We start from the raw sequence: 27,654 nt of genomic DNA, 5'->3' as shown, positions 1-27,654 counted from the left end.
TGTGGTGCTCGAATTTCCAAACCCCATCCCTATGTACAGTACTACAAAAATTACAGAATTCAGCGCACATTGATTTTTACTTTGCTATGTAATGGGAAATATGCATGCCAGCTCTATGGCAAAATGCATAGGAAACGCATGCGGATTTGTCGTAGATCTGACACATATTTTCTGCGGATTTACGATGGGATACACAGCAGACATTATCTGCCATGTCTGGACCCGACGCAGGGGCGTAACTAAAGGCTCAGGGGCCCTGATGCAAAAGGTGAGCCGGGCCCCCCCTCTATCTGTCTCTGTATCCGTACCCATACCTAAACCATGCTGCACAGAGGCATAACTTGAAGCTTCTGGGCCCCAATGCAAAACCTGTAACAGGGCCCCCAACTATAATGCTTTAGTCATAGTACTGGGCTCCCTATATGGAGAAGAGAGGCCTTATGGGCCCCCTAAGGCTCCTGGGCCCGGGTGCAACTGCATCCCCTGCATCCCTTATAGTTATGCCCCTGACCTGATGTAAAAGTATGCTGTTGATTTTGGTTGCAAGCACATGGATTTCTGCAAGCATCATTCAGATGAATGGGACTGTCACAGAAATGTCTGAACCAAATCTGCTGTGTGGGAATCTACTCTTATGTAGATACAAACGATGCAATGTACGGAGTGATACAAAAACAACGGTGCGAAAATAAATCATTTATTCATACATAAATTCACATACAACAGCCAGAATGGCATGAGAAGATAGAAAACTCTACAAGTTTTTAATGCACCTTACAAATGTTCCATATGGGCGCCGTTGGTAACACAGCACATGTCAAGTCCAGTTTTGCTCAGACACGTCCCACCATATCCTCCGTTATCGATTCCATTGTGGCAGAAATGTGATGTTTTAGTGTCACCAACGACCCCCACATCCAATATCTGTAAGGTGCAATAAAAACTTGAAGATTTCTTCTATCTTCTCATGTTGCTCTTGCGCATAAAAGTCAATTCATGTATGAAGAAATCAGCGTTAGGGTTTACTCACACCGACGCATGTCAAATGCCTTTTCTGCATGTAGTTTTCAAGCGCGTAATACGCAAGTCCATTGCTTTCTATTAGCCACTCATACCTGTCCAGGGCTGGACACAGCTAATGTGTTTTTGGTGCATTTTTTCACTAATCCGTTGTAGGGATACCAACCTGCCTTTTTGTTTTCCTCGACAATGTATTCAAAAATCATGGACAAGCAAAAGTAAGTACGTGTCTGTAGGTCAGATATTGATATGATCTCATTACCAGCTTATAACTGTGAACTGTAAAAGGGATGATAACTACAACCATAATAACCTGCTGAAGTTCCATGGGTCTCAAAAAATTCACAAATGTGCCTAATAAGTTTATGGACTCCCCTATTTGTATGGACTGTTTAGGGATTTCTGGATGGTTGGCAACCCAGGTCTGGTGTCCATAGTCGGACATAGATATGGCACAGAGAGGCATTCGGCATCAAAACTGAGGCACCAGATGCCTTGAATTGCCCCATAGAAAACTGGGATCAGCTCCTGCACCAGTTTCTCTACGGTGGCTTAGTACGTCGCCGGAGACAAAAATCTGGATGGTGGGATATATGGGAAGCTGTCTGTAGCTGTAAATCAATAGAGATGCATCAGCTAGTCCCAAACATTGCTTTTAAATGGCAGCTCTAACTCAATTAGTTGACGAGTCTCGAGCTTGACAAATAAAAAATTGCGCTAAAACCAATGTATATAAATAATTTATCCGTTATCAGTCTGATGCGTCCATTTTTAAAGTAACCAGCCACGTTGATGTGACAACTGTGTTAAATACGTTTTATGGAAAAAACATAGATAGATTAATCTTAGGATAAGCCAACAATGCGTGATTCGTTGAGGGCTGACTCTACATTCTCCCAGAACAATGGAGTTAAGGCTCCTTAATGCTTTCCAGGTCCCTATACATGCAACTGTACCTGTACTCAAGCTCAGCCTCTACTCTTCATGGGAGTCCTAAAGTTTAAACCCCACCGATCACATATTAAAGGCTTATCCTTAGGATAGGCCATCCATATGTATTCCCAAAAACCTTTTTAACACCATATGAAATGAAAGCCATGATAATGAGAAAATAGTAAATTTGACATTGGAAAACTAGGGTTAAGTCTAAATCCAGTGTCCGCAAGGAAAGCCACATCTGAAGATATTTTTGGGGACAGATATGATCCTTGATGCTATTGAATGGAACACAAAAAATATAGTAATACTAGAGTCTACATCCAAAATAGAGGGTGGAGGCTTTACGTGACTCAGATAGTGATGGTTGGGGTTGGCATTGCTTTGACAAGTCTCGTTCTGTGGTTATGTCTGATTTTCTGTAGAAGTCCTCATTTCAACCAGTCCTTTCACCTCATAAACTCTTATTGTGTCCTCCTATTCATTCACAGGCAGAGGCCACAGAGGTGACACTAGTAATTTTCGAGGTATCATCTGACCAAGGCTGGAGGTTCTGCAGGGCGAAGAGAGAGGAGTTGTGGATGCAGATTGGATCTGGCTGGAGAGGCTGGTTTATAGACTTCTGAAAGGCCTCTTGCTGGAGTTGCATTAATATCCTGTTGGCTTGTTGCCTTTCTGCTTCCCGCTCTTCGGCTGTCTGTCTTCTGTAGGTGGAACAACAATAATGTCATTCTTATTGCAAGCATATCAAGTAAAATAGCTTTGCTTTTATTGTTTTTTAAGTTCTAATAAACTTAAATGCCATTGGTAGGAAGGCTGCTCTTTGGTAAAGTCTGTTCGAACAACATCGAATTGCATATTGCCTTATAAGCTAAACATGTACAGAGGATTCTGCTGCTCGGCACATGAACCAGGAGATCGGATTGGGTTCAATGTCATCATGACTGAGTCATCTTACCAGGGTCTGAAGAAGACAATGGCATCGCTATTAGGGGTGGGGTGGTGGGATATAAGCCCTATCTGTTGGATGCCAACCAGGTACCAACTAGCAGTTCTAGCCTGTCCAAAGCATTTAGATACATTGCCGTACATGAGGGAAGGTCTTACTATACCTCTGGAAGACAGGGAAGGGGGTATACTGGGGGGGTACATGTATGATGGAAGGGGGAGATATAGTTTTGGGGGCAATAATTATACTGTGGGGGGGATATACTGTGGGGGAAGATATTTACTCGTAGAGAGATTATACTGTGCAGGGAAGGCTAGTAGAGAGAGATAATACTGGGCGTATTCTGCAAGTGGAGGAAAATCGCAGCATGCTCTATTTTAGCGCAAATGACCCCCCCCCCATTGAAGTCAATGGATGCAAGTGTTCCGTCACCCATACGCAATTAACATTGCGTATGAGCAGCGGAAATGCTTGCAACGTTAAATACAGAATTCAATTTAAACTTACTACCTTCATCCACAAAGCCCTCCACAGTGCAGCGCCCCCCTATATTGCCTCTCTCATCTCAATCCATCACCCAGCCCGGGCTCTCCGCTCGGCTAACGAAACAAGACTGCGTACCCCTCTAATTCGAACTTCTCACTCCTGCCTCCAAGACTTCTCCAGAGCAGCACCGGTCCCCTGGAACGCACTACCAAAGGATACCTGGGCAATCCAGGACTCGAAAAACTTCAGGCGTGCTCTAAAAACGCACCTCTTCAGGGAGGCATACCGCATTCTCTAAACAAACTCCTCTATACGCCGCCTGATAACATGCTCCCTGACCTACTGACTGCAATCCCTGCTAGACGTCATAAATCGCTCCTGCAGTCATACTGATCCTGCCGTCACACGGCCAAATGTCTGACCATTGTCTATGTGTATATCACCCCTCACTCTCCTCCTCACCATACCGTGCACATCTCCAGTCCCTTTACCTTCTGTATCACCCCATTACTTGTAGCATGTAAGCTCGTTGGAGCAGGACCCTCACCCCTATTGTTTCCATCAGCTGATTACTATGTAACCGTGGTTCTGTAATTTTTGTACTTTTGTCTTTCTGCATTCACCCTGTCTATGTAAGCGCTGCGGAATATGTTGGCGCTATACAAATAAAGATTATTATAACTTCAAATGAAAATAGATAGAAAAGCCGGAATACCGGCTGGAGGTAGAGATCTTCTTACGTGTGGAGGATATGCTTTGCATAGCGTACATCTGCGCGAAAAAACGTACGCATCAGCAATTATTTTCCACAAATGATCGCAGGTCTTCTGCTGCGTAAATCCACATGCCAAATCTGACCCGTTCGTGTGAGCCCAGCCTGAGGTTTTGTACGTGATACCTTGCAGGAGGAATGATACTTGTGGGGAGGATATGATGAAGAAGGATAGTTTTGAGAAAGTTACATGATGCAGGGTGCACGATACTAGAAAGAGGGGAGAGGTGATATTGGGGGCAGACGTGATACTGGAGGCAGGGGCGTAACTATAGGGGATGCGGTTGCACCCGGGCCCAGGAGCCTTAGGGGGCCCTAAGGCCTCTCTTCTCCATATAGGGAGCCCAGTACTATGAATAAACCATTATAGTTGGGGGCCCTGTTACAGATTTTGCATTGGGGCTCAGGAGCTTCAAGTTATGCCTCTGACTGGATGGTTGTAGAGGATACCATCAGGGAGAAATGATATTATGGGGGAATAATGCTCGTTACAGTGCTAATTACATGATAGTTACCTGATACTGTAAATGATACTGAGGGAGGGGAGAGATAATTGGGGAGAGTGATATTACCTAGGATAATTTCTATAGGTCTATGTAGGAGCACTATCTAAGAAACCAGAGAAAATAGGAAAACTATTTGCAAAGTTGCTTTAGTTTTCATTTTTAATGCATTGAGACAATTTTAAAAAACATTGGTGCCGATTGACTAATCATCAAATAATTACACAGTGCAAACTTAGACTAGGCAGTCTGCAAATTGTCAGATTTACAACAGTGACTGCAAAATGATACATCTGGCACATTTTAGACTCTGTAGTCTAACTTTATATCACATATTAGTTGGCTCACTTTATGCCAAAAATTTTGACAAAATTTTGGTGCAATTATTGGCACACCATGTGTTTTTTAGGCCACACCCCATTTTCTAGTAAGCCACATGTGGACGTGGCATAAAAAGTGTATAAAACACACATATATATATGCATGCATTGCACCATATATATATATGGTGCAATGCATGCAAGACAGATTTCTGGCGCAACCTAAGCCAGAAAACTGGGGAATTTTCGATACTAAATCTGCTCTATTGTCTGCAATGGGACATAGGCTTTATTTTTTCCTTCTATAAGGGGTGTACAGGAGGTGGGCGGCAGCGAAATAATTTTTGTATAAGGGTGTCATCTACATAAAGGCCACCCTGATGATACATGCTGTCCGATCATCAGTTGTTAGAAGATGCAATACTGGGATAATCAGAACAAACAGATCAATCAGATAAAAGCTTCTTTCATGTTCTCATTACAATTGGCAATATTTAAATCAATTAGATGTGACAGATGATTCATGAATCAGTTTCATGAAGTTTGGATACATTTTCTGGGATTAGTACAAGATGTTGTCCTATAATTGATCAAATTATATCACATGCTTGGCAGCCGTTAAAGAGTATGTTTGCCTTCGAACATCAATTTACCGAGTATGTATAGAAGGCAGCTACATTAAAATGTTCAGCATCGGTAATGCCTTGCAGTTATTATAGTGTTCTGATCCCGAGTTACAGGCTTTATTGTAGTCCAGAGCTGCATTTACAATTCTGCAGGCTTCAGAACTGAACTCTCCCAGCATTCCCTGCTAACTCGATGTCTACACAGAAAGTACTTTGGTAATGGGTCGATATCTTTGTAGCAGCCATTGTACAGCAATCTGGTGTAGTGAAAACTGATTTGCTCGCAGTGCAGGAGGCCTTACAGTAATTATATATTACCTCCATACTGTTTTGGAACAAAATGCACTATTTAATGGCTGATATTACCACCACGCCATGCCCACTAGCAGTACTAATACATAGTGAGTATTATCAGAACATAGTGGGGGCAGCGGTATGGAAGAGAGGAAAAAGCAGCCTGATGAACTGCAATGAAAACTTAAAGGGGTTGTGATATCAGTATATCAGATAGAACCCCTTTAATCCCTTGAGTGGCGGGTTTCCTACCACCCTGTCGTGCCCACCAGGGCAGGTTTTTTTAAAATGGTCTAATCATTGAATTTCAACTAATTTTGCAGTTGCGTCTCAAGAGCCATAACTTTTTCATTTTTCCATTGACATGGCCATATGAGGGCTTGTTTTTTGCGGGACAAGTTGTGATTTTTTAAACAGGGGGGAGGAAAAAAAGAAATGAGGAAAAAAGAAAAAAAGGGGCCATGTCATTAAGGGGTTAAATAATGCATTAACTTCCTTCTCTGGGTCATTACGATGCATGGATACCACATGTGTGATTTGATTTTTGATTTTTTTACCAAGTAAAGGGAGACAACTGTTTTTATAATTTTTTTAAATAATTGTTTTACCTTTTTTTTTTTTTGTCCCTTTAGGGGACTTCCACAGGGACTGATCAGGACCCCCGGATCACATTCCGGGGGTCCGATGGTGACAGTCCATTACATGCTGCAGTGACAGCCCTTTACATGCTGCAGTCACATAGACTGCAGCATGTAAAGGGTTAACACAGCAGAGATCGGAGGTTTTCTCTGATCTCTGCTGTAAGAGCTATCACCTAGCTGTCCTCTGACAGCCAAGCACCAGCTCTCCCTGCAACAGAGATCATCGGCTTGCTTCTGACAAGCCGATGGTCTCTATGGCAACCTATAAACAAAGCAGGAGACTTAGAAGCAGGAGATTGCCGGCAGATCGGCAATATCTTCTGCTGGTTTTTCAAAGCCCTTGCTTTGTTCTCTGTGGGACTGTGCAGGCAGAGCACAGTGCCACAGCTTGTGGCATTGTGCTCTGCAGCTCCCATAGTGATACATAGCCCGGAAATCTTCCAGGCTATATCGCTATGGGCAGTGGAGCTCGTCCCGGAAAATTTCCGGGTGTGCCACTCAAGGGGTTAAGGACTTACACAGTCGACCATCTTTGCGGAACATTTTGCAAGAGTGAAAATCACGCCCGCAAAACATCACAAAGCGGTAATGTGGGGGACTGTGACCCCACTGTGACTCAGGAAGAAGGCAGTACATTGTCTGTCCTTTGTAAGTTAATGTTAGTGCTGAGGGTGGCCCTTGGACCTTCCTAGCGTATGGGCAACGCAATTGCAACCCTTATTGCTGCTCAGGGAGGGTGCCACAACATGTCTGTATACTTACACCTTGCCAAATTCAGTCAGAGCCTCATATTGCCTGGACGCCCCCTTTAGGATTGGGGCCCTGGGCATTCCCCTCCACCCCCAATACTAACCCTGTGTACTGGTGGTTTAGGAGGCATTAATGAGAAGACTGTTCTACAAGAGTGGTCCCAACTAAGAGAGGTATTTCCATCTAATAAATTTGTTAAAATGTTTTGTACCAAGTTAGCCAGTAGAGCAAAATGTGATTGTTCTCAGTATTTCCATAAATGTCTAATAGCTGTGGGCCCGACCTCTGAGACTCATACCTGTCAGCAGAATATGGGCCATCCAACTCATCTTGGATCACCCTTGCAGCCACCAGTGGGTGGAATTGCGGATACCGCTGAACTGGCAGTTCTATGCTGTCTCCATAATGCTCATTTACTTCTATGTGAGTTACAGAAACAGCATAGAACAGACACATACTGTAGCTCAAATATCGAATTTTAAGATAACTTATCAGAAATCGGAGACGCTCAATATGTCCCTACCCCAGTCTCTCATAAGAGAACTCATGGGCTCCTTCTCGTTTCAGCGGTCCAGGGACCACATTTCATCACATCTCAGGTCTTTATGCTGTCAGCTACCCGACTCTTCTACACAGTGTCAGAAATGATCTGGACACTTGGACAAGGGGGAACGTCTCTTGGTTTAGTTGGTGTTCTATATATATTCTCCTGCCTATCACATCACCATTGTGTTGGATATGCAGAAGGGAGCCAGGTACCATGGTACACATATTCTGGGGTTGTCCAATATTGGCAAATTGCTTATCTGACGTTTGCTGTATCACCTCCTAGTTTACGGATTTTGTGCTACACTAATTGCTGCACTATTTCCATGGCACATCATCCCACTATCTACCTATAAATTATTTGTGGTGCACAATCTGGTCAATGCAGCAAGAGCTTGTATACTAAATGCTATGGCAACAGATCCTCCTCTCTGTCCATCCCGATGTGGCTTCAAAAACTGTAGGAAATCATGGAGATGGTGGACCTTACTGCTTCCGTTAAGGAGACTTATGAGGAATTTGTGAAAACCTGGTTTTATTGAATGCAATTTCAAGAATCACTGGAGTACAGTACTTTACTGACCCCCTGACTCCCTTGACCCCTTGGGGGTGACTTGAGCCTTGAATTGTTCTTATGTGTTCCAACCATGACCAGCCTATTCTCTTGTCTATCCTTTCGTTACTCCCTGACATTTTTTTTCTTATATCTTTTCATCTTCTTTTGTTACTTTTTTTCTGGTTGGTAGCTGAGCTCTTTGTTGTGCAATCTTAAACTTAACCCTTTCCAATCCATTTTTTTCTCATCCATTCTCCCCAGCTCCAATACATTTTCCCTTCACCCCCCTGAACTGACAGAGTTCAGGAGGGTGCAGGTGCTCACTGCACCGTGGGGGGAATGTGGAAGTAATCCTTCCGCATTCTCCCTTCTGCCTCCCGGCTCAGCGTTCATGTGACCGCTGGGGGTCAGGTAACACCGGTGGTCACATGATCGCAGTCTGGAATCTCTCTGCATTACATAGCGCTAATTGAGCGCTATGTAATGTGTAAAGGAGAAGGCAGAAAGGGTTTTTAACCCTTTCTGCCTTCTCCTCGGGGGTCCTTGATGAGGATCAGTGCAGGAGTGCATCTGCAACCGATGTGTCTGATGATCAGGTGCAGATGCACTCCTGCACTGCAGTGTCGGGCCTGTCCCGACATCGGAGCTGTGGAGGGAAATGATGATGTCGGGGCAGGCCCGACATTGGATTGGAAAGGGTTAATGCAGTTACAGAGAATGATTTTTTTTTTTATCATTGTCAATTTATTTGTTGGCAGTTTTGCGGACTTAGAGTCTGATCATATAGTCTTACTTTCTTCCATGCATTGGGAATTGTTTGTACAGAGTAACCACCTTGAAAAGGGTGACCCCATGACAGGAACCTGGAGCTTCCCTGAAATGACCCCGGATGGAGTAAGGAAAAGGATGGGTACCAGGGATGGACCAAAAGGGATAGATCTAGTAAACACAGAAGGAACATCTGCCAAAAATGCAAGAAGTTAACTGCACAAGGAGAAAGGGGTGCAAACTGATGCTGAGCAAGAGATGGCACAACACACTGACCAAAAGTAACCACTACATGCCACCACCTAACAAAGACAGGAATACCAGGAAACACCGTTGTAAAATTGATATCCTCTGCATAGAGTAGCCAGTATAAATATCCAATGTTACTAATAGGCTGATTGGGATAACAGATAGCCCAGCCAGCCAATCAGTGAATAGAAGGAAGATGTTTTTCCCTTGGCATCTAGTGCTACATGACATTGAGCGTGCATCGGCAGGCACTATAGGTGAACCAGTGCTGGCACTGTGACGTCAGCCCAGACCTGTGCCTGTCCCCTGGAACCGGCATTGCCAGGACATACCCCCTTAAGCCTATGCTCCAAGTAAGAAGAACATCTGATCTAAGAGTTCATGTTACCATAGCAAGTTATTTCTGCGCATTGAGTCATTACAAATACTGACTGATTCCAGCTCTGGACTATATTACAAGCTGTAATGTAGGATCAGTAAAAGTCCAATTATACAATATATTTGCACATTTCTTAGTGCATGAATAATTTCATAATAGACTAGATAAGTAAAGGAATGACTTCTCTTCCGGCAGAGGGGCTTTACATCATAGAATACATGCAAGCACCCTGTATACTGTTGACAGACTCACTGCTCAGTAATCATAGTGCTGATTAATTAGCAGTGTTAGGCCTCATTCAGACGAGCGTTTTCTCACAGCTATTAGCCTCCAGAAAGCGCCGCCAGAAAATTGCGCCATGTAAAGCATTGGATTCCAATTTATTCATTTACATGAGCGATTTTTAGCCACAAGAAAAATCGCAACTGAAAATTGCCAAATCGCCAATAATTTTCAGCTGCGATTTTTCCTCATCATGACCTATCCTTTGGCAAAAATCGCAGGGCTCTCCCACAGATACCTATGGGAACTGGAAAAAGAGGAGGGGTGGGTTTACCTGTGTCCGGTACTCGTTGCAGAAGACAGCTGGCTTCTATTTAGCTATTAAGGCTAAATAGAAACCATTCTGCCAACCGCCGCTGCAGCGTCCTTTTCAGGGCTCTTTCACACGGCCGTAGGTGTTTTTACGTGTGCCCGTCAGTGCTGTAAAAATGTGTGAACAGGCGCACAAATCTAACGTTTGTGAGCCTGTTCAGACAGCACGGGCCCTGGCGCATACACGTTAAGCTGCAATGCTGTTGGGCCTCCCCTCCCTCCACTTTGCTGGCTCACCTCCTCTCTCCTCCTGTCCAGCTGTTTGCAATGGGAGGCGGCGGTGAGGGGGCCGAGCTAAACTCCCACCCATCCATGCCCCTTGTCCACAGCCAGCAATGGAAGAGGGGGGCGGGCTAAGCTTAGCTCCGCCCCTCCCGTTGCAAACAGCCAGAGGGGAGGAGAGAGGAGGACAGAAGAGAGAGGGAGTTTAGCATAGGAGCCCATGCAGAGGCCGACGTTTTCCAGCCAGAAAGATAGTTCCAGGACTACCTTTGCGGGCCGGCGTGAAAGTGCTCTGCGCTATATTGGCCTGGCCGGGCGTTTTTACGACGCAGGAATACAGTCATATGATCTGATGCATTGGAATCGTAGTGCATATCGTCTGTCCGATATACGCTCATGTGAAAGAGGCATAATGCGATGCGGCCATGTGAATGGACGAGAAAATGCTAATTTCTTTTGAACTTTGATCGCGGCAATGCAGCGCAATTTTTTGATGTGATGCGACCTGCATGCAAACACATCGCTCATGTGAAAGAGGCTTTAGGCCAACTAGAGGTGTAATAGAGGTGCATTATTGAAACTATGGGGCTCTTATTAGACCCGAAATCAGACATGAATGCGTCCAACGACTCATGTGAAACTGGCCTTAACACAAGAGAAGTTGACAATATTACATCACATGGCATATAAATGGTTAACTACTCCATATGACAGTAAGTGAATTAAATCAGTGTTAAGTGTTCCATTTCCAAAGTACATCTGGAAGGTGTATTTCTATCAGCGGTACAATATACTTCTGCCTAGAATTGTATAATCATATCCAAGAATTCTTGTTTCAGGGTGGAGTTAATTACATGAACGCCTGTCATGATTATCAAACACCAATAACTCTATGAGGATGATTAATTAAAGGCAAGAGTACTTATCATTACAGCAGCTTGTGTTCCACTCCAAAACGGAATTATCATAAGATATAGTGTTTTAATACTCCCTGGGACCGAGGTTTGTAAGTAAATATACTCTATGTGCAAGATAGAGCAAAACTGGCCACAGACATCAATCATTTCCCCCAATCCCACCTACAGATGTAGCAAAGTTTACCTTGAGTTTGATAGCTTTCTGCAACATGTCATTTTATTTGTAAAGCCATTGAAAAGCTAGTGTCATCTTAAGACAACTGATGCCATTGTAAATCTATTGAAAGGGCAAATAAACTTAACTTTTTTTTGTAAGGTACATTTACACAGCGATCGACCAAATAATTGCTTTAAAGAGCAAATTAAAACAATAGTTGTTCAGTGTAAACATGGCCACCGACGGCGAGAGCAGCAATGAGTTGCTAGTTGTTTTTTTTTTCAGCTTACCAAAAAGATAGTTGCTGGTTGATTAAAGTTCATTCGGTGTAAAATCACAGTTGTTCGCATTTCAATGACTTGCGAACGAATTTGCATGGAGATCCCCACTATGAATGTATCTTGGCAAACAACTTATGAACCGCTCTGTGTAAGAGCAAACAAGTGCCAATCGTTCATATTCTTCAACGACTTCTCGGAATGACTAAACATTAGTTGCTTCATTTAAAGGTACCTTTAACCCATTAAAGTGATCTTCTTGATTCAGAAAAAAATCTGTTCCGGAACCGGAGGGTGAAGCAGATATGTTATCTACAGTTGTTCTTCTCTGCAGCCCCCCAAACTACTGGTTTTGGGCCTTGTTTTCGGCCATGAAAGATAACTGCAGCAATTTCCTATCTACCTAATGCACACTGTGCACTGCTCTCTGATTGGCTAGTGCTGCTCACATGAGCAGCTCTGACGAATCAGATAGCAGTTATAGTCTGATGGTAGTCTATCACTGTGGGGATTAGGTAGTCTGAAGATCCTGGATGGCCTAAAATAGGACCGGAAACCAATGAATAGGAGGGACAGAAAGGAAGAACAATTGCAGATAATATACCCTCTTCCTCCTCTGTACTGTTGTATTATGTCTACACTGGAGGCTAGGGGCTAACCGGCCTTTGGTGGAGTGAATGCCCCCTGCCAGACCCCTAGCCTCTGATTGGCTAGTACTGTGGCAGGGAGGGAGGAGACTGAGAGCTGAGTTGATGTAGAGACATCAGGGAGCACTGACAGTGGGAGCAGCTTGTTTCCCCCCTGATACCAAACTCATACCTCTGGCTACTGCACTAACCAGGGCGGCTATCACTCAGCTTCCCACTGCTCTCCACAGTGGACTGGCCCCTCCACTCCCATCCCACCGTCGCCTGCTGCCGGCGTGGATCGCTGTAAATGTGCTCCACGCTCCTCTCCCCACCGCACTGACACCTGGCCTCCTGTTTCCCCTGTGGCTGCTGCAGCCTGGAGTGCAGTCATTGGGATCCCAGCTCCTTCCCCTGCTGGACTATCAGTATGGTTCACGCTCCTCTCCCTGCCAAACAGCCATGTGCGCTTTGGCTACCGCTGTGGCCGTTGTAGGCGGAACCGGAGCTGTCGCCCGAGATGATGGTAGGCTTCCGGGGACAGTCACCTTGGATGCAGGGTTAGGGTTAGTTTAAGTGTTAGGCTTACATTATTAGGTGTAAACAGCTCCATCCAAGGCAAACCACAGTCCCTCCATCCAAGGCAAACCACAGTCCCCACACTACTAGGACCTTGCTCCAGGCAGCCAATCACTAGCTTGTGGGCGTACACTGCACATATACAACCCATCACTAGGTCTCCACCCATACTTGTGGTGGAGACAAGGTACAATAGTACCTTCCTACTCTGGTCCTGAGACAGAATTTTGTCCTGGAGTTTCCTCACTGATTCCACTTGTAAAATTGTGGCTGAAATCCATGGCTATTTTGCCACAGTTTTTACCGCAGACCTGCATGTTAACCACAGATTTCTGCCGCAATTTTACAAGTGAAATGCACATGGAAAATAAGTTCCACACAGGATTCTGCCATGTGAACATAGCCCAACAGTCAATGAACCTCTTTAGACCTCATGCACAGCTTTAGGTTGCACATAGCAATAATACAGCACCCATAGACATCTATGATACCCTACCTACCTCATTATGCCTTTGTATATGCCCTGTGCATACTGTTCTGCCTTACACATGAGGTCTTAAGTTCCCTATAAACATAAAATTCTATCGAATCGGTGGGGCTGGTCAACTGTATTATGCGGATGTGGGTCTCTCAACTGTCATCAGCTGTTGGAGCAAGGATTGGGCATTTTACATGCCCAATGCTTTTGTTCTGACAAGGGATAAGATGCCATAGCAGTGGCAGTGGAGCCCTGCATGCATGTGTGTGGGAGAGTCAAGAGGTGGAGCTGCACAACTGAAGGTGTATGGGCAGCTTTAGTCTCAGGTAGAGGGGCATAAGTAAAGAAACTACTACAGGTCAAAGCTCGTTTTCCAAGTAATGTAAACTGAGTTGCCACCATGATACATTCTAATAAATGTATTCATTACATTAATTAAACTGTTAATTAAACTTCTTCTCTTCTGTCAGTACTGCTCTGGTCGTAATCTAGGCTGAACAGCTGAGTCACTTGAGACACGCTCGTTGCTAGGAATATACAAAACCTAACAACTACATCCTACAAATGCGCTTGATAGACAGCACATCAATCGGTGGCCAAGGCAAAAATTGCAAAATGCCGCACTTCACGCCCATCCACTTACACTGTTCTCCAGGTGAGCTGGAGTGTAATAGTTACTTAGAGTAGACTAAGTTTACCTAGAGTTAGTAGACTGTATTAAAAAACAAACAAAGCACAATAAAAAAAAGTTCTACAGGTCTTTACTTTCCACTTATTATCCCCGGAAAGCTATTACTATGTAGACAAAGTTAGACATCACAAGAACATCAATGTTAGAAATTCTATTACATCATTGCCACGTAAAGCTGGAGCCAATGGATGACTTTCAGATGGCGTCCCCCCAACCTGTTGGGATTCAATGTACCATATTGGATTTTTCTACAGAACTATGATGCCGCAGAACACACAGCATGGTTCCACCATCATTCCAACATTGTAAACTGTTGTATTGCCTCAGCACTACGGTGTTACTGACTTACACATTTTTACCGATAAGGTTATGTTCACATTTGAATCAGAGGCTATGGTTCTATTCCCATATGTGTTCCCCATTTCTGTTGTCCCTCGTAGGAGTAGACAAAGAAAAATGATGGATGTCGGAGATCAGGCAGATGACAGAAATGAATGGAGCCTGACAGGTCTGTAAAGTTTCCATTATGGTACCCTAGACAAAATAGTGCCATTGTGACCAGCATTTTGGACTGGATCTAGGACAGAGCCTCCGATGCAGATGCTATCAGAGTCTTACTTTGGAGTTTATCCTGCACATTCCCACTTTGAGTTGATGAAAGGGATAGCACTGCATGTAGAATAACATGTCTTCCCATGGAAATGAGAACAGAGTAGAACCCCGGTGGGCCGCACCGTAGTTGAGGGCGTCCATCAGCCAATATTGGTATCCCTCCTACTGCAAATCCCGCAGTGCATCATGGCTTTTGTTATAAATGAAGCAGTGACACAGATGTGAACAGAGTCTAGACAAGATTTTTTCCTACTTCAGGTCAGTAAATGGAGAAAATGTTTTCTTACAAGACGAGTCATTACTGAATTTTGGTTATTATATAATTAATGACAAAAAGTTGCCACAAAAGTTTTCTGCACATGCATATTACATTTACAAAGGGATTCTCTTATCAGGCTTATGCTTCCTGAACCACGGGCAGTGAAGACAGGGATGACTGTGACCCCCATGAGTGCCCGCTCCAAGTCACGGAGCGGCCATGCCGCCTCTCCCCGCCCACTACATGCAGAATGACAGCTCACTCCCTATACACAAGCAGTGAGAGCAGCTGTCAGTCTTTATGTAGCGGGTGAGGAAAGGCTGTCCTGGCTCACCTCCGAGCTGAGTCAAAATTCAAAGTGTATTTACTCTGAAACACCACAGTGGGGCAGAATAAAACACCCACAGGGGCAACAGGCTTCCCTGTGCCGGCTTCATGCTGCTCGAACCTCGTGACAGAATCCCTTAAAAAAGGGTTTTATGACCCCTTAAAAGTCAAGTTTAAAAACCCTGTATATTATGCTATGGCCAATACACCACAAATGTCATAATCCACTGTTTATAAAGGAGAATTCCCATGCCAGTGACTCCATTCCAATGTGAAAGTATAGCTCTCACCAATGCCATGTCTTTTGCAAAAATGCCTTGATTTCTTTCAACGCTCTAGTCTTCCTTAGACCTCATTCACACAAGCTCTTTTACATGGCTATTTTGCTGCGATACAACATCGGCCAAAAATCACGACCAGGTAAAGCATTGGATTCCAATGCATTCATTCATATGGGCGAGTATCGGGCACATTACAAAATTGCAGCATTAAAATGTAAATTTGGCGACCATTTGTGGTTGCCGATTTTTCACACTGTGTCAAAAAATGGATCTTCTTGACCTATCTTTTGACGAAAATTGCTGGAAGCTCCCATAGACTTCTATGGGAGCTGTAAAAAAAAGGGAGGGAGATTACCTGCATCTGGCGCTTGGAAGTGAAGATAGCTTTCTATTTAAGCTTTTGAGGATTTCTGCCAACTAATGGAATTCCGCGCTGCAGCGTATTTTTACTGCAATACACCCGTGAGAATGGACGAGAAAACACTAATTAATCTCGGGACTTGATCACGGCTATTCCCCATCGATGCGATTTTTGGCCGCGACACAGCCAGCATAAAGTCGCATCACCCGTGTAAATGAGGCCTTAAAGTAATTTACTGCCCGTTGCTAAGGGGAACCAACCACCTTCGTTATGGAGCAGAGATAGACGGAGCTTGTGCAGTGATCTGATGGGTGGCCGAGATCTCTTGAGCACATGTGGAATAGCTCCCAACTTGGCCACCAGCTAACGTTGCTCTCAGCTGCTTCTTTGCAGAGACAAGCTTCTGAGCAGCACGAACAGGGAGAAAAGGCGCCATATATGGGTTGGTTGAGGGATAAGCAATTGAACTCTTGTGAATGGGCCCTCAGAACCGTTCACATATCAATTGTGTCCTGTCTGTTCTTTTTTTGTCTGAGGCACTTTTACACATCAGTATTCTGATTAGTATTTGTAAAACCAGGAATGGGTCCAGTAAACAGAAGAGGCGCAAATGTTGCCAGTATATTTATCTGAGTAGGTTCCATTCCTGGTTTTGACTTAGAAATATTGACAGAAAATAATAAGCAGAATACTGATGTGCCTAAGGCTGAAAAACGACTTTAGTGCCCATCCAGGTCAGTCTATTCATTCTGCAATGTTGATCCAGAGGAAGGAAAAAACCCAATAAGGTAGAAGCCAATTTTTCTCAAGCCAAAAATTCCTTCCCGACTCCAAATCTGGCAATCAGAATTATCCCTGGATCACCGACCCTCCTGAAGTCATCAGTGATATAATAGTATTGTTGCATCTAGGCAGCACGGAGCATAGTTGCGTCTGAACAAGGGGAATCCCTTCATCCTTCGCTCGCTTTTCAAACTTGGCGCCAGAGCACAGGAGTTTGGAAACAACTGTGGGAAAATAGGTGCCGCCCAATCCTTCACTCACATGGCATTTACTATGTGTGGGATAGATAGAGTAGGTCCTATCTTTTATCGATGTACAATTAACAGGTGGGAATCCCGAAAGTGAGAACTAAACAATTGAAAGCCATTGATATGAGTGGTTTCGTTTTGTCCCTTTATGCGGCCGTGATTATCACAGCCGTATAAGGGAAGAAAACAATGTTCATCTGAATCCGTCCTCACCCACATTTATACATGTGGATTTTAGTGTCGAATTTTCTGCATCTGTAGCGGCTTCTTGCAGAAATATTCTGTATGTGTGAAAGGTCCCCAAGGCAACAAACCCAACGCCACTAAACACAATTTGAACCACATGGGAAATTATCAGTTTTGTCATCAACTTTTATACTCTGGTGAAGGGAACAGAGACTAGAGGGCAGGGCATACCTAAGCTGGTTGTTCAAAGTTTTCAGATCAGTTGCACAAAAAGTTGACCAAGTTGACTGTGCATTATACGGCTTTTACCAGATGTCTCTGTATGGAATAATGTAGTCTAATGCCAGCCTATGCCAAAGGACACTCTTAGGCCTCATGTCCACGGGGAAAATCAGGCCCGCTACGGATTCTACATGGAGAATCCATAGCGGGTCCCTCCTGCCCCGCGGACATGAGCGCTGAAAATAAGAATAAACTTACCCGCAGCGGACCGGGCAGGTCTTCTCTTCTTCACGGACGGATCTTCTCTCTTCAGCCGGCGGATGTGCTCTGCACGCCGGCAGCGTGCCACGCGCATGCGCCGGGCACATCCGCTGGGCCGAAAAAAGAAGATCCGGCCGTGAAGAAGAGAAGATCTGCCCGGTCTGCTGCGGGTAAGTTATTCTTATTTTAGGTCTCCCGCGGATCCGGACGGCTTCCATAGGCTTCAATAGAAGGCAGCGAAGCCGTCCGCGTGAGAGACCCGCACAAAAATGGAGCATGTCCATTTTTTTTCATGCTCCATTTTTTTTAAATTCACTTTTATTGACCATCCACGGGTGATCCGCTGCGGATTTAAAATCATATTTTGTCCGTGGACATGAGGCCTTAGGCCTTCTTATGTAATTGGAGTCCCCACAGCAATTCTATACAAAATCCATGGTGGCCAAATTTGCACGTAAATGGTGTAATTGTGAAGACCTGCAGAATTTAACCCTTGTATCCCAAGGGTTAAATCCTGCAGCAGAAATCCACAGCATGAATAGATATGATGCGGATTCGTTGCAAAAAATTTCGGGACCATGTGCTGGAGATTCCTGAAGACTCCTCCACGTGGCTTGTACTGTAAACGCAACGGAACCTCCACAGCAATTCTACATGCTGAGATTCCGCAGCATTAACTGCTTGTGTGAAGGCAGACTTATGGCATAAGTTGGATCAGTGGGACTCTATCCAAATGTTTAAGGTATGTGCCAGGCACTTTTAGGGTGCATACACCGAATGTCTCTTCAAATGCAATGTAACCATATCCTACCATGACATATAGGCTGAGGAGGCCATTCATACCCTTGCACTAATTCAAAAGATTGAAATGGATGAAAAGCACTTTTACAATAGATTATAATTATAGATCAATGTAAAGTAACATGTAAAGGCCAGATTCACATATATTAGTTATACCAGGCATTTGTTTCCTGCCTCAGGCAATCACAATTGATACAAAAGTTCATGCACATCCATAACTAGATAGGGAAATGTAACATACACATCCGATATCAAAACTGAGACTGCTGGACATATGGGACACTATAGGAAACAGCCAATAAGCTAGAGGGCTAGATGTAGATGAATGAGTCGGTCCTCCTCAGACTTGTCACCCCCTTTGATACTTTTCATCTCTTATAGATCTTGTTACTATGAGAGCTAAAACAGATAAACGTGTTTGTACACATTTTTGCGCACGTTAAACTCACGCTCGCAAAACTTGATGAAGCAAACCCATTGATTTCAATGGATTCGTTCTCATGAGCGTGTTTCTCGCATGCAAATCCTGCGCACTTGGAAAAGATAGGACCTTCCCTATATTTCTGCGTGTTATGTAGATTTGTAACACAGACGTGTTACAAGATGCTCATCTGAAATGGCCTAGCTGTGTCCAGCTCAGACTTCAAATAATTGGCCAGCCTTAGAGAGGCAGAAAGTGAGTATGCACTCATTTTTGGATCTTCCCATGTGATTTTTTGCAGTTTGCTCTGCAAGAAATGTATCTAATTCACTTCCCATGTGTTCATTTCTTAGCATTTTACATTGGAGAAGACATTCTTTTGGTTTAGTCTTGTAGCTTGCATTTTACACCCGCCTACTGCTTGGCATGTACAGTATATTTTGCCTTTTTACAAGTTTGTTTCAAAGAGTTGCAGTTCATCAAAGGAGTCTCCACCCATAAATAAACTTACTTGGCTAGTATGTATCACAAGGTAGACAGGGAGGTACAAACAAAATTGTTCATGATACATGAGAGGGATTTAGCTTAACGCAACCATGAAATTTGGTTCCCTTCATTCTATGCAGAATTTAAGCAATATGTGAAAGGCAGCAGAGTACTAATCGCAGCATTATAGAATCAACATAAACTATTGTAATGGATTGCAGAATTATAGATTTTAGGATCCAGACACACAAACATACCAAGTGAATAGGAGTTTATTCAGGAAATGAGCTCTATTAATAGTCAACATGTGGTTGGATAGGCAGATAATAATTATATATACATCACTGGATAATTTAGCATAAGGCTGGGTTCCCATATACTTGGCCATTACACTTTTACCCTGTGGAATTATAGTGAAACTCCAATAGAAAACTGGTGCCAGAAGTGATTCTGTAGTTTTCTATGGGACAGTTCAAGACATCTGGTGCATCAGTTTTGGAGCCAGATGCCTCTCTGCACCTGATAGAAAAACGCTGCATGCTGCGTCTTTCTGTCTAGCTTTGTCCGGCTATGGATGTCGAACTGGTACAAAAAGTGATACAAAAGGCATAAGTTGTGTTGTCCGGTTGCAACATGAAAATAATAGCTGAACACAACAGATAAATGGGAACCCAGTCTAATTGAATAAAGCACTAAAGCACTGAATAGTCTACTATAATAATATCCATATAATAGTCTAGTATTAAAAAATACAGCACAGGATAGTGCTGTAGTGTGACAATATACAGCACTGGATAGTATAGTATAATATTACACAGCACCTTGTAGTCTAGTAGTATATTATAATAATATAGAGCACTGGAAAGTCTAGAATAACAATTATCTGCACTGGATAGTCCAGTAGTATAATAATATATATATATAGCACTGGATAGTCTAGTAATATAATAATAATAATATAAATATAGCACTGGATAATCTACCGGTAGAAGTATAAAAATACATAGGGCAATGGATAGCCTAGCAGTATAATAAGATATAGTACTTGATTGTCTAGTAGTATAATAATATAGAGCACTGGATAGTCAAAAAGCATATTAATACAGAGCACTGGATAGCCTAGTAGTGTAATAGTATAATAATACACAACATTGGATAGTCTTGTGGTATAGTAATATAATAATACACAGCATTGGATAGTCTAGTAGCATAAGAGTATAATAATGTAAAGCACTGGATAGTCTAGTAGTGTAATAGTGTAATATTATACACCACTGAATAGTCTAGTAATATAAAAATATACAACATTGGATAGTCTACTACTATAATAGTATAATAATATAGAGCACTGTATAGTCTAGTAGGATAATAATATACAACATTGGATAGTCTAGTAGTGTAATAGTATAATAATATGCAGCACTGGATAGTCCAGTAGTATAATAGTAGAATAATATGCAGCATTGGATAGTCTAGTAGTATAATAGTATACAGCACTGGGTAGTTTAGTAGTGTTATAGTATAATAATATATAGCACTGGATAGTCCAATAGTATAATAATGTAGAGCACTGGATAGTCTAGTAGTATAATAGTATACAGCATTCGGTAGTTTAGTAGTGTTATAGCATAATAATATATAGGATTGGATAATCCAGTAGTATAATAATATACAACACTGGATAGTCCAGTAGTATAATAGTATAATAATATAGAGCACTGGATAGTCTATTAGGATAATAATATACTGGATAGTCTAGAATAACAATATACTGCAAGGAATTATCATGTAGCAATAATATATATAGCAGTGGATACTCTAGTAATATAATTATACACAGCACTGAATAGTCTAATATTATGATAGACTAATCCAGCAGATTAGTATGTAATATATATATATATATATATATATATATATATATATATATATATATATCACTAGATAGTCTGATATAATAATACACAACAGATATTCTAGTTCGCAAAACTAGAACGAAAAATCCCCCTGTCTGTAGTGATTTCCCAGGTGACATGGATGCCTTGCAGAGTAATTGCGGAGTTGTCACATGTTGGGAGTGCTCTGTGGACATTTATGGAATCCTTTGCCTTATAGCAGTTTGGTGAGCAGACTCTATCTAACTGTGATTATTACTGTTGATGTTTATATCGCATATACTTCATAAATATTTCACTACATACGATCGGAGACATATTATACATACCTAATTTCCCTGCCGCGGAGATAAGTATTGTTGTGCTCACACTAGACTGTGTTATTAGTAGTTGTTGTTTAGTAGATGTAGTTAATTTATCGCGTCTAGGGTTTTATACAATACATGAGAACACAAACCAGAACGTGTAGAACACCACAGAATGGATCGTGTCCGATGATAACCATAGAAGACAATGACCTACAGGTCACTGAATGTCTATGTGTTTATAAATGGGTGATGTGTGCATGGAAATATAGTTATATAATGGCGATTATATTTAAAAAATGGGTTGTACAATATAACTATTGATTTCCTATGACGAATAACAGATTGTAATATTCGGAAGGTTTCCCGCACTCGAGGGGTTAATTAACTCTTGCAATCATGCCGATAATTATGTACCCATAGAAAAAAAATGTACAAATTAATTGCAGTTTCATCTAAATGGAAATATTCCCACATGCGCCATGGGATATTATGTTGTAATATGCAATAAAAGAAGAAGCCAGTTATTTTTTAAGCCCATTTCTAAAATAACATGTAATATGCGCTTTATCATCATTCATGATAGATTGATAGATATTTTTACTAGATGAGATAAATGTTTTTATTTATAAAGCCTCATCACGAATAATGCAGTAGTTGTTAATCAGAAATCTATCTACAGTATCAATCTAGCTATTGTATATCTATCTGACAAATTCTCTCGTAGCTATTTAGCTAATTAATATACATATTATTATACATATTTATCTGATACTTATCTATTTATCTATCTACACACATATACTAAGGGAACCAATGATAGATAGATAGATAGATAGATAGATAGATAGATAGATAGATAGATAGATAGATAGATAGATAGATAGATAGATAGATAGATAGATAGATATGAGAGACATAGATAGATAGATAGATAGATAGATAGATAGATAGATAGATAGATAGATAGATAGATATGAGAGACATAGATAGATAGATAGATAGATAGATAGATAGATAGATAGATAGATAGATAGATAGATATGAGAGACATAGATAGATAGATAGATAGATAGATAGATATGAGAGACCTAAATAAATAAATAGATAGATAGATAGATAGATAGATATGAGAGACCTAAATAGATAGATAGATAGATAGATAGATAGATAGATAGATAGATAGATAGATAGATAGATAGATAGATATGAGAGACCTAAATAGGTAGATAATTGCTCAGGGAAGTGGTCTTCACAAGAATTGTGTCTTATGTATAAATATACAGAACAGATAATGGTGATACATATAACCAATAGCTATTTTCTGCCCAGTTAAAACATGTGCTCATAATGCTCATGACACTCAGTTACAGGGGAAAGTCCATATTCAAAGGTACCGAATGTTGTACCGATCCACTACTACTTATCTACACTGCCATTGATGGATCACAACTACAGAATTGTTTAATTTCGATATATTGTTAACGTTCCGACGCCAAAATTATCTCTTCATTATATTGTGTGATTAGACAATGGACGAAGAATACAAATCCTGCAAGCAATGTTCATCAGAATGAAGAAAACTTGGTGCAGATGCTGCAAATCTACATAAATGGTGCGCTGTGCAAATTTAAAAAGCGCAATGGAAGAAATGAACTATTTGACAAATTCTGCAAATTCTGAAGCAGAAAATGGGCGTAGATGCAGATGATCTTTATACATAAGGCACAAAATAATAAGCCCATTTTTTTCCATGACCAGTGCATATAATTGAACTGGCGCAGAAATTTGAAATTGGCGCAGAACACCGACAATTACTACAAGGGACACTCTCACACTATGGCATTGCGCTTCTTTCAAAATTATTGGCACGCACTGTAACTTCCTAGAATTGTCATTGTGATATTATGCTAATGAGATGTAAACTTAAGACATAATAAAAGACTACATTAACCAGAGCTATCCGCGGCTGTCATTACCAAGAATACATGTCCAGTTCAGGAATGTTCAGTCATGATGTTGAGATTTTTTTTTAATATTGGAAATATCCTAAACCTCTCCTACAGTTCACACAGCACAGATTTGCACTATTGGGGGTAAGGATGGGGTGGTGGGGAAGGGGGGGGGGGGGGTAAGCCATAATGTTCAGAATTGTGTTTCTAAACAAGCAAGCAAACTCAGTTATATGAATAGATGCATAGGTAGCTCTGGCACTATGTATACTAGAATGCACCTCTGCACTGGAGCAGGAACATGGATTTTGCGGAATAAAAAGAATAGGATAAAGGCTGTAAGGAAGCTCAAGACTGAGAAATATGAAGCCAAGGAAATGATGGCAGAAGATTATTTTAGGAGAGATAGATAAATAGACAGATAAGAATTAAATAGAGAGATAAAGAATTAGATTATTAGACTGATATAGACTGATATATCTTTTTGAGCTACTATCTACTATGCCTAATGTATCTATTTATTTATGCCTGTTTATCTATCTATCTCATATCTATATATCTTCCTATCTAGTAATATTTATCATAAAGGGCCACGGGAAAAGTTTTATGTAAGCACAGAGTAATGTGTGTTGAACCAGGAAATGTCTTCAGGTGTAGTCATAGTTATATGATCTTGTCAATCAGTACATTACATTTGGAAACAGTTGGTATGTGACCATTACACATGTATCTTCCACTGACCTCTCATAGCCTCACCATCAATAATGTGACATTTACATAAAATCTATATCCGTCAATATATATATATATTTATATATATATATATATATTTATATATATATATATATATATATATATATATATATATATATATATATATATATACCTACATACATATATATTTATGCCCACACATATATATTGGCGGCCCCACCCCCCCTGCGCATGCAGATCATCTATAATGCCTGGTTACCTCCACTTGGTCCTGCGGTTCTGGAACCAGGTTTTGACCTGTGCATCGGTCATCTTGAGCGCCTTGGCCAGGGCGGCTCTCTCGGCTGAGGCCAGGTACTTCTGGCGGTGGAACCTCTTCTCCAGCTCGCAGATCTGCAGTCTGGTGAATGATGTCCGCGGCTTCTTCTTTTTGGGCGGTGTCCGGTTCTGGTACGGGTGACCTATACGGCGTGTTACAGTGAACGGTGAGAGCGCCACTGGAGCGGGAGACAGGACAGAGGGCACAAGCGGGCAGCGCCATCAGCAAGGGGGTAGAGAGACAGGTGTCATAAATACAGCACACACTGCACTCATACTTATAGTAATACTATACAACTACACTGTGCACTCACACTAGTAGGAATACTATACACATCATAATTCCCATGAGCGATCAGAAAAAAGGCCTTATAAATAAATCACCTACTCAATTGTGTTTACCAAATTATCTATCTTTCTATCTATCTATCTCTCTATCTATCTATCTATCTATCTATCTATCTATCTATCTATCTATCTATCTATCTATCTATCGAGAAGTGATATATGGATAATAATTACATGGCGATTTAAGCATACGATAGATAAATAGGTAAATATAAGACAGATATGAGATAGTTATATTAAGGAAACATGAGATAACTAGATATGGGAGAAATGAATACTCGATAGAGAGATAGATTAATTTGCTTCTTATGGAATTAAATAAATATCCTCCTGTATATAACTCACCAATCAAATTAAATTCAATTATAGAAATTGTCGCTAGATAGATTTCAATTCCCTTAGATTCTGTAAATGTGCCCTCTTTTAGGACGTTTGAGACTATCTAGCTATCGTTCTTATGAAATTAAATATGGATAACATTTTATTTAAATTAACATGTCCGACTCCTAATCAAATAAAAAAACACAAATGCTCTGCAAGAGTAAAATAAAATATGAAGATCATAAAATGATATGTGTACAACTGGCAATCATAAAAGCATGCACATAAAAATATACATAGATAGATATAGACATATATTCTAACACATTAAACTACCTTTGGCTATTTAGTTGATGCCCAATAGAACAATCTAGTTTAGAATGTGAAGAAGTATGTGGAGGTTTAAATATTTAATTGTAGGACACCTAAAATAACCGACTGTTATATTTCCTTCATGATTAGGAGAGATCTCTGTGTTTATTATTATTTTTTAATGAATATTTTTAAAAATACATTTATAATAGTATATGTGCAAATTAAAGTAAAGCACGTGGCAGGGTGATAGTGATGACGATAATAATAATATTACTAATCATAACAGTCATATGATTACAAATGATTACTACCCTATTTCTGTATTAAGGTAAAATAGCTTGTGTGGTGGTATATTATATTAGTATGTATATTAATACTTCTAAGTCTGTATAGCTCTGTAGTACTGTATATTCTGCACAAACGTATATATTTTGATTTATTATAAAACAATTATCTACTATATATATATATATATATATATATATATATATATATATATACATATAATATATATTTTATATTTGCACACCTACATTATGTTTATGCTGTAATTCAAATTTGCCTGTTGTAATTTCACCGATACACCAACCACTAGGCCCCAAATGGGCCGGACTAACTTCTTCTTTTTATCATACTAGTAGTCTGGTAAACTGCTAAAGTAGAAAAACATATTCCATGTGTGCAGTTATTTTTTTATATTAGGAGGCTATATTATTTATTTTATTTATTAATTAATAATCCCTAATTATTAGCAATGAATGTTACTACCGAATGAAATATATAATAAATTGAATAAAGTTGAACAAAAGTGTATCAGCGTTATTAGTAATAAATATGTGTAATTATTTAAGTCTAGCACAATTTCTATGGAGTATCGACAACTAATAATTATTCCTTGAGTAATGTTGAAAAAAAAGGAATGATTGAATTATTATTACTATTATTATCATCACTACTATTATTATTGCCATTACCATTGTTGTTGTTACTATTATTACTATTAATATTGTTGTTATTGCCATTATTAGTATATTATTATTATTAACAACAATTGTCAAAGTTTTGTTTTGAGACTTTTATCATCTCAAGTTCAGTACTGAGGCTCAGCACTGGAAGCATAATGTCATGGGTGTCACTTCCTTTAATGTCACATGCATAGCTGTCACATAGGTGGTGTGCATAGAGAATACAGGTAGCAGCAGTGGAAAGCACAGATGCCAAGCAGAGCTTCTAAGCACCTACCTGTGAATCTATCTTTAGTATACCTCCTATTACTCTCCATCCAGGGAAAAGTTAACCCTGTGAGGTTGCTCATATTGTTCATTGCCCCAACACTGGGTACAGTAGGCATTCCAGTGGAAATAGGTTGGTGCACGCTGCCAGTCAAAGGTCTATGAGCAGGAACCCTAATCACCCCAGCAGAATTGAGGTTGTTTCCATTCATGTTCATCCCCATGTTCATATTGTAAGAACCCGTCAAGGAGGCCATGCTGCACGCACTGTTGTTGTATCCGCCGGTAGTGTTATTGCTATAGTTGCCTGTCATTGTGTTGTAGGCACTGCTGACAATGCATCCCAATCCATAGTCTGAATCCTGCAGCCTGGAACTGGAAATCATACAACTCCCCTGATCTGGATTGTTCAAAATCTGATCAATTCCAAAGCTGATGGGTTCTGCATGGCTCTGGTGCAGGTGATGAGCCCCTATATGATCCATGCTACCTTCCCACACTATGGTGGAGCTCCAGCCCCAGAGCTCAGATCACTTAAGAGATAAAAAATGTAGCTTGGTCTTGCTTCAGTAGCTTCCAATTCCTGGGGCAGGATAAAAAGAGCAAAGGAAGAGCTGAAGTGGATAGTGCTTTTTGCATTTGGTTAGTTCTCTCTGTGCAAACTGGGAC

The 27,654-nt window shown here is 41.1% G+C and overlaps 1 protein-coding gene across 2 annotated transcripts; it reads right to left on the bottom strand.

The window, feature by feature from the left end:
- Window positions 1–1,744: 1,744 nt before the first annotated feature.
- Window positions 1,745–27,654, bottom strand: TLX1 (T cell leukemia homeobox 1). 2 transcript variants are annotated; one of them, XM_066600941.1, is made up of 3 exons: window positions 26,996–27,654; window positions 24,711–24,948; window positions 1,745–2,660 (listed from the first exon to the last, which is right to left on the bottom strand). In XM_066600941.1, the coding sequence occupies exons 1-3, from the start codon at window positions 27,468–27,470 to the stop codon at window positions 2,438–2,440; spliced, it is 936 nt and encodes a 311-aa protein (XP_066457038.1). In that variant the 5' UTR covers window positions 27,471–27,654; the 3' UTR covers window positions 1,745–2,437. The 2 variants fall into 2 exon arrangements, with proteins under 2 accessions (XP_066457038.1, XP_066457039.1); XM_066600942.1 differs by having other exon boundaries at window positions 24,711–24,912.

Source organism: Eleutherodactylus coqui, chromosome 4, assembly GCF_035609145.1.
Source record: "Eleutherodactylus coqui strain aEleCoq1 chromosome 4, aEleCoq1.hap1, whole genome shotgun sequence".
NCBI classification, from domain to species: domain Eukaryota; kingdom Metazoa; phylum Chordata; class Amphibia; order Anura; family Eleutherodactylidae; genus Eleutherodactylus; species Eleutherodactylus coqui.
The sequence above is the reverse complement of the archived record's forward strand: the minus strand, read 5'-3'. Positions and strand labels throughout refer to the sequence as shown.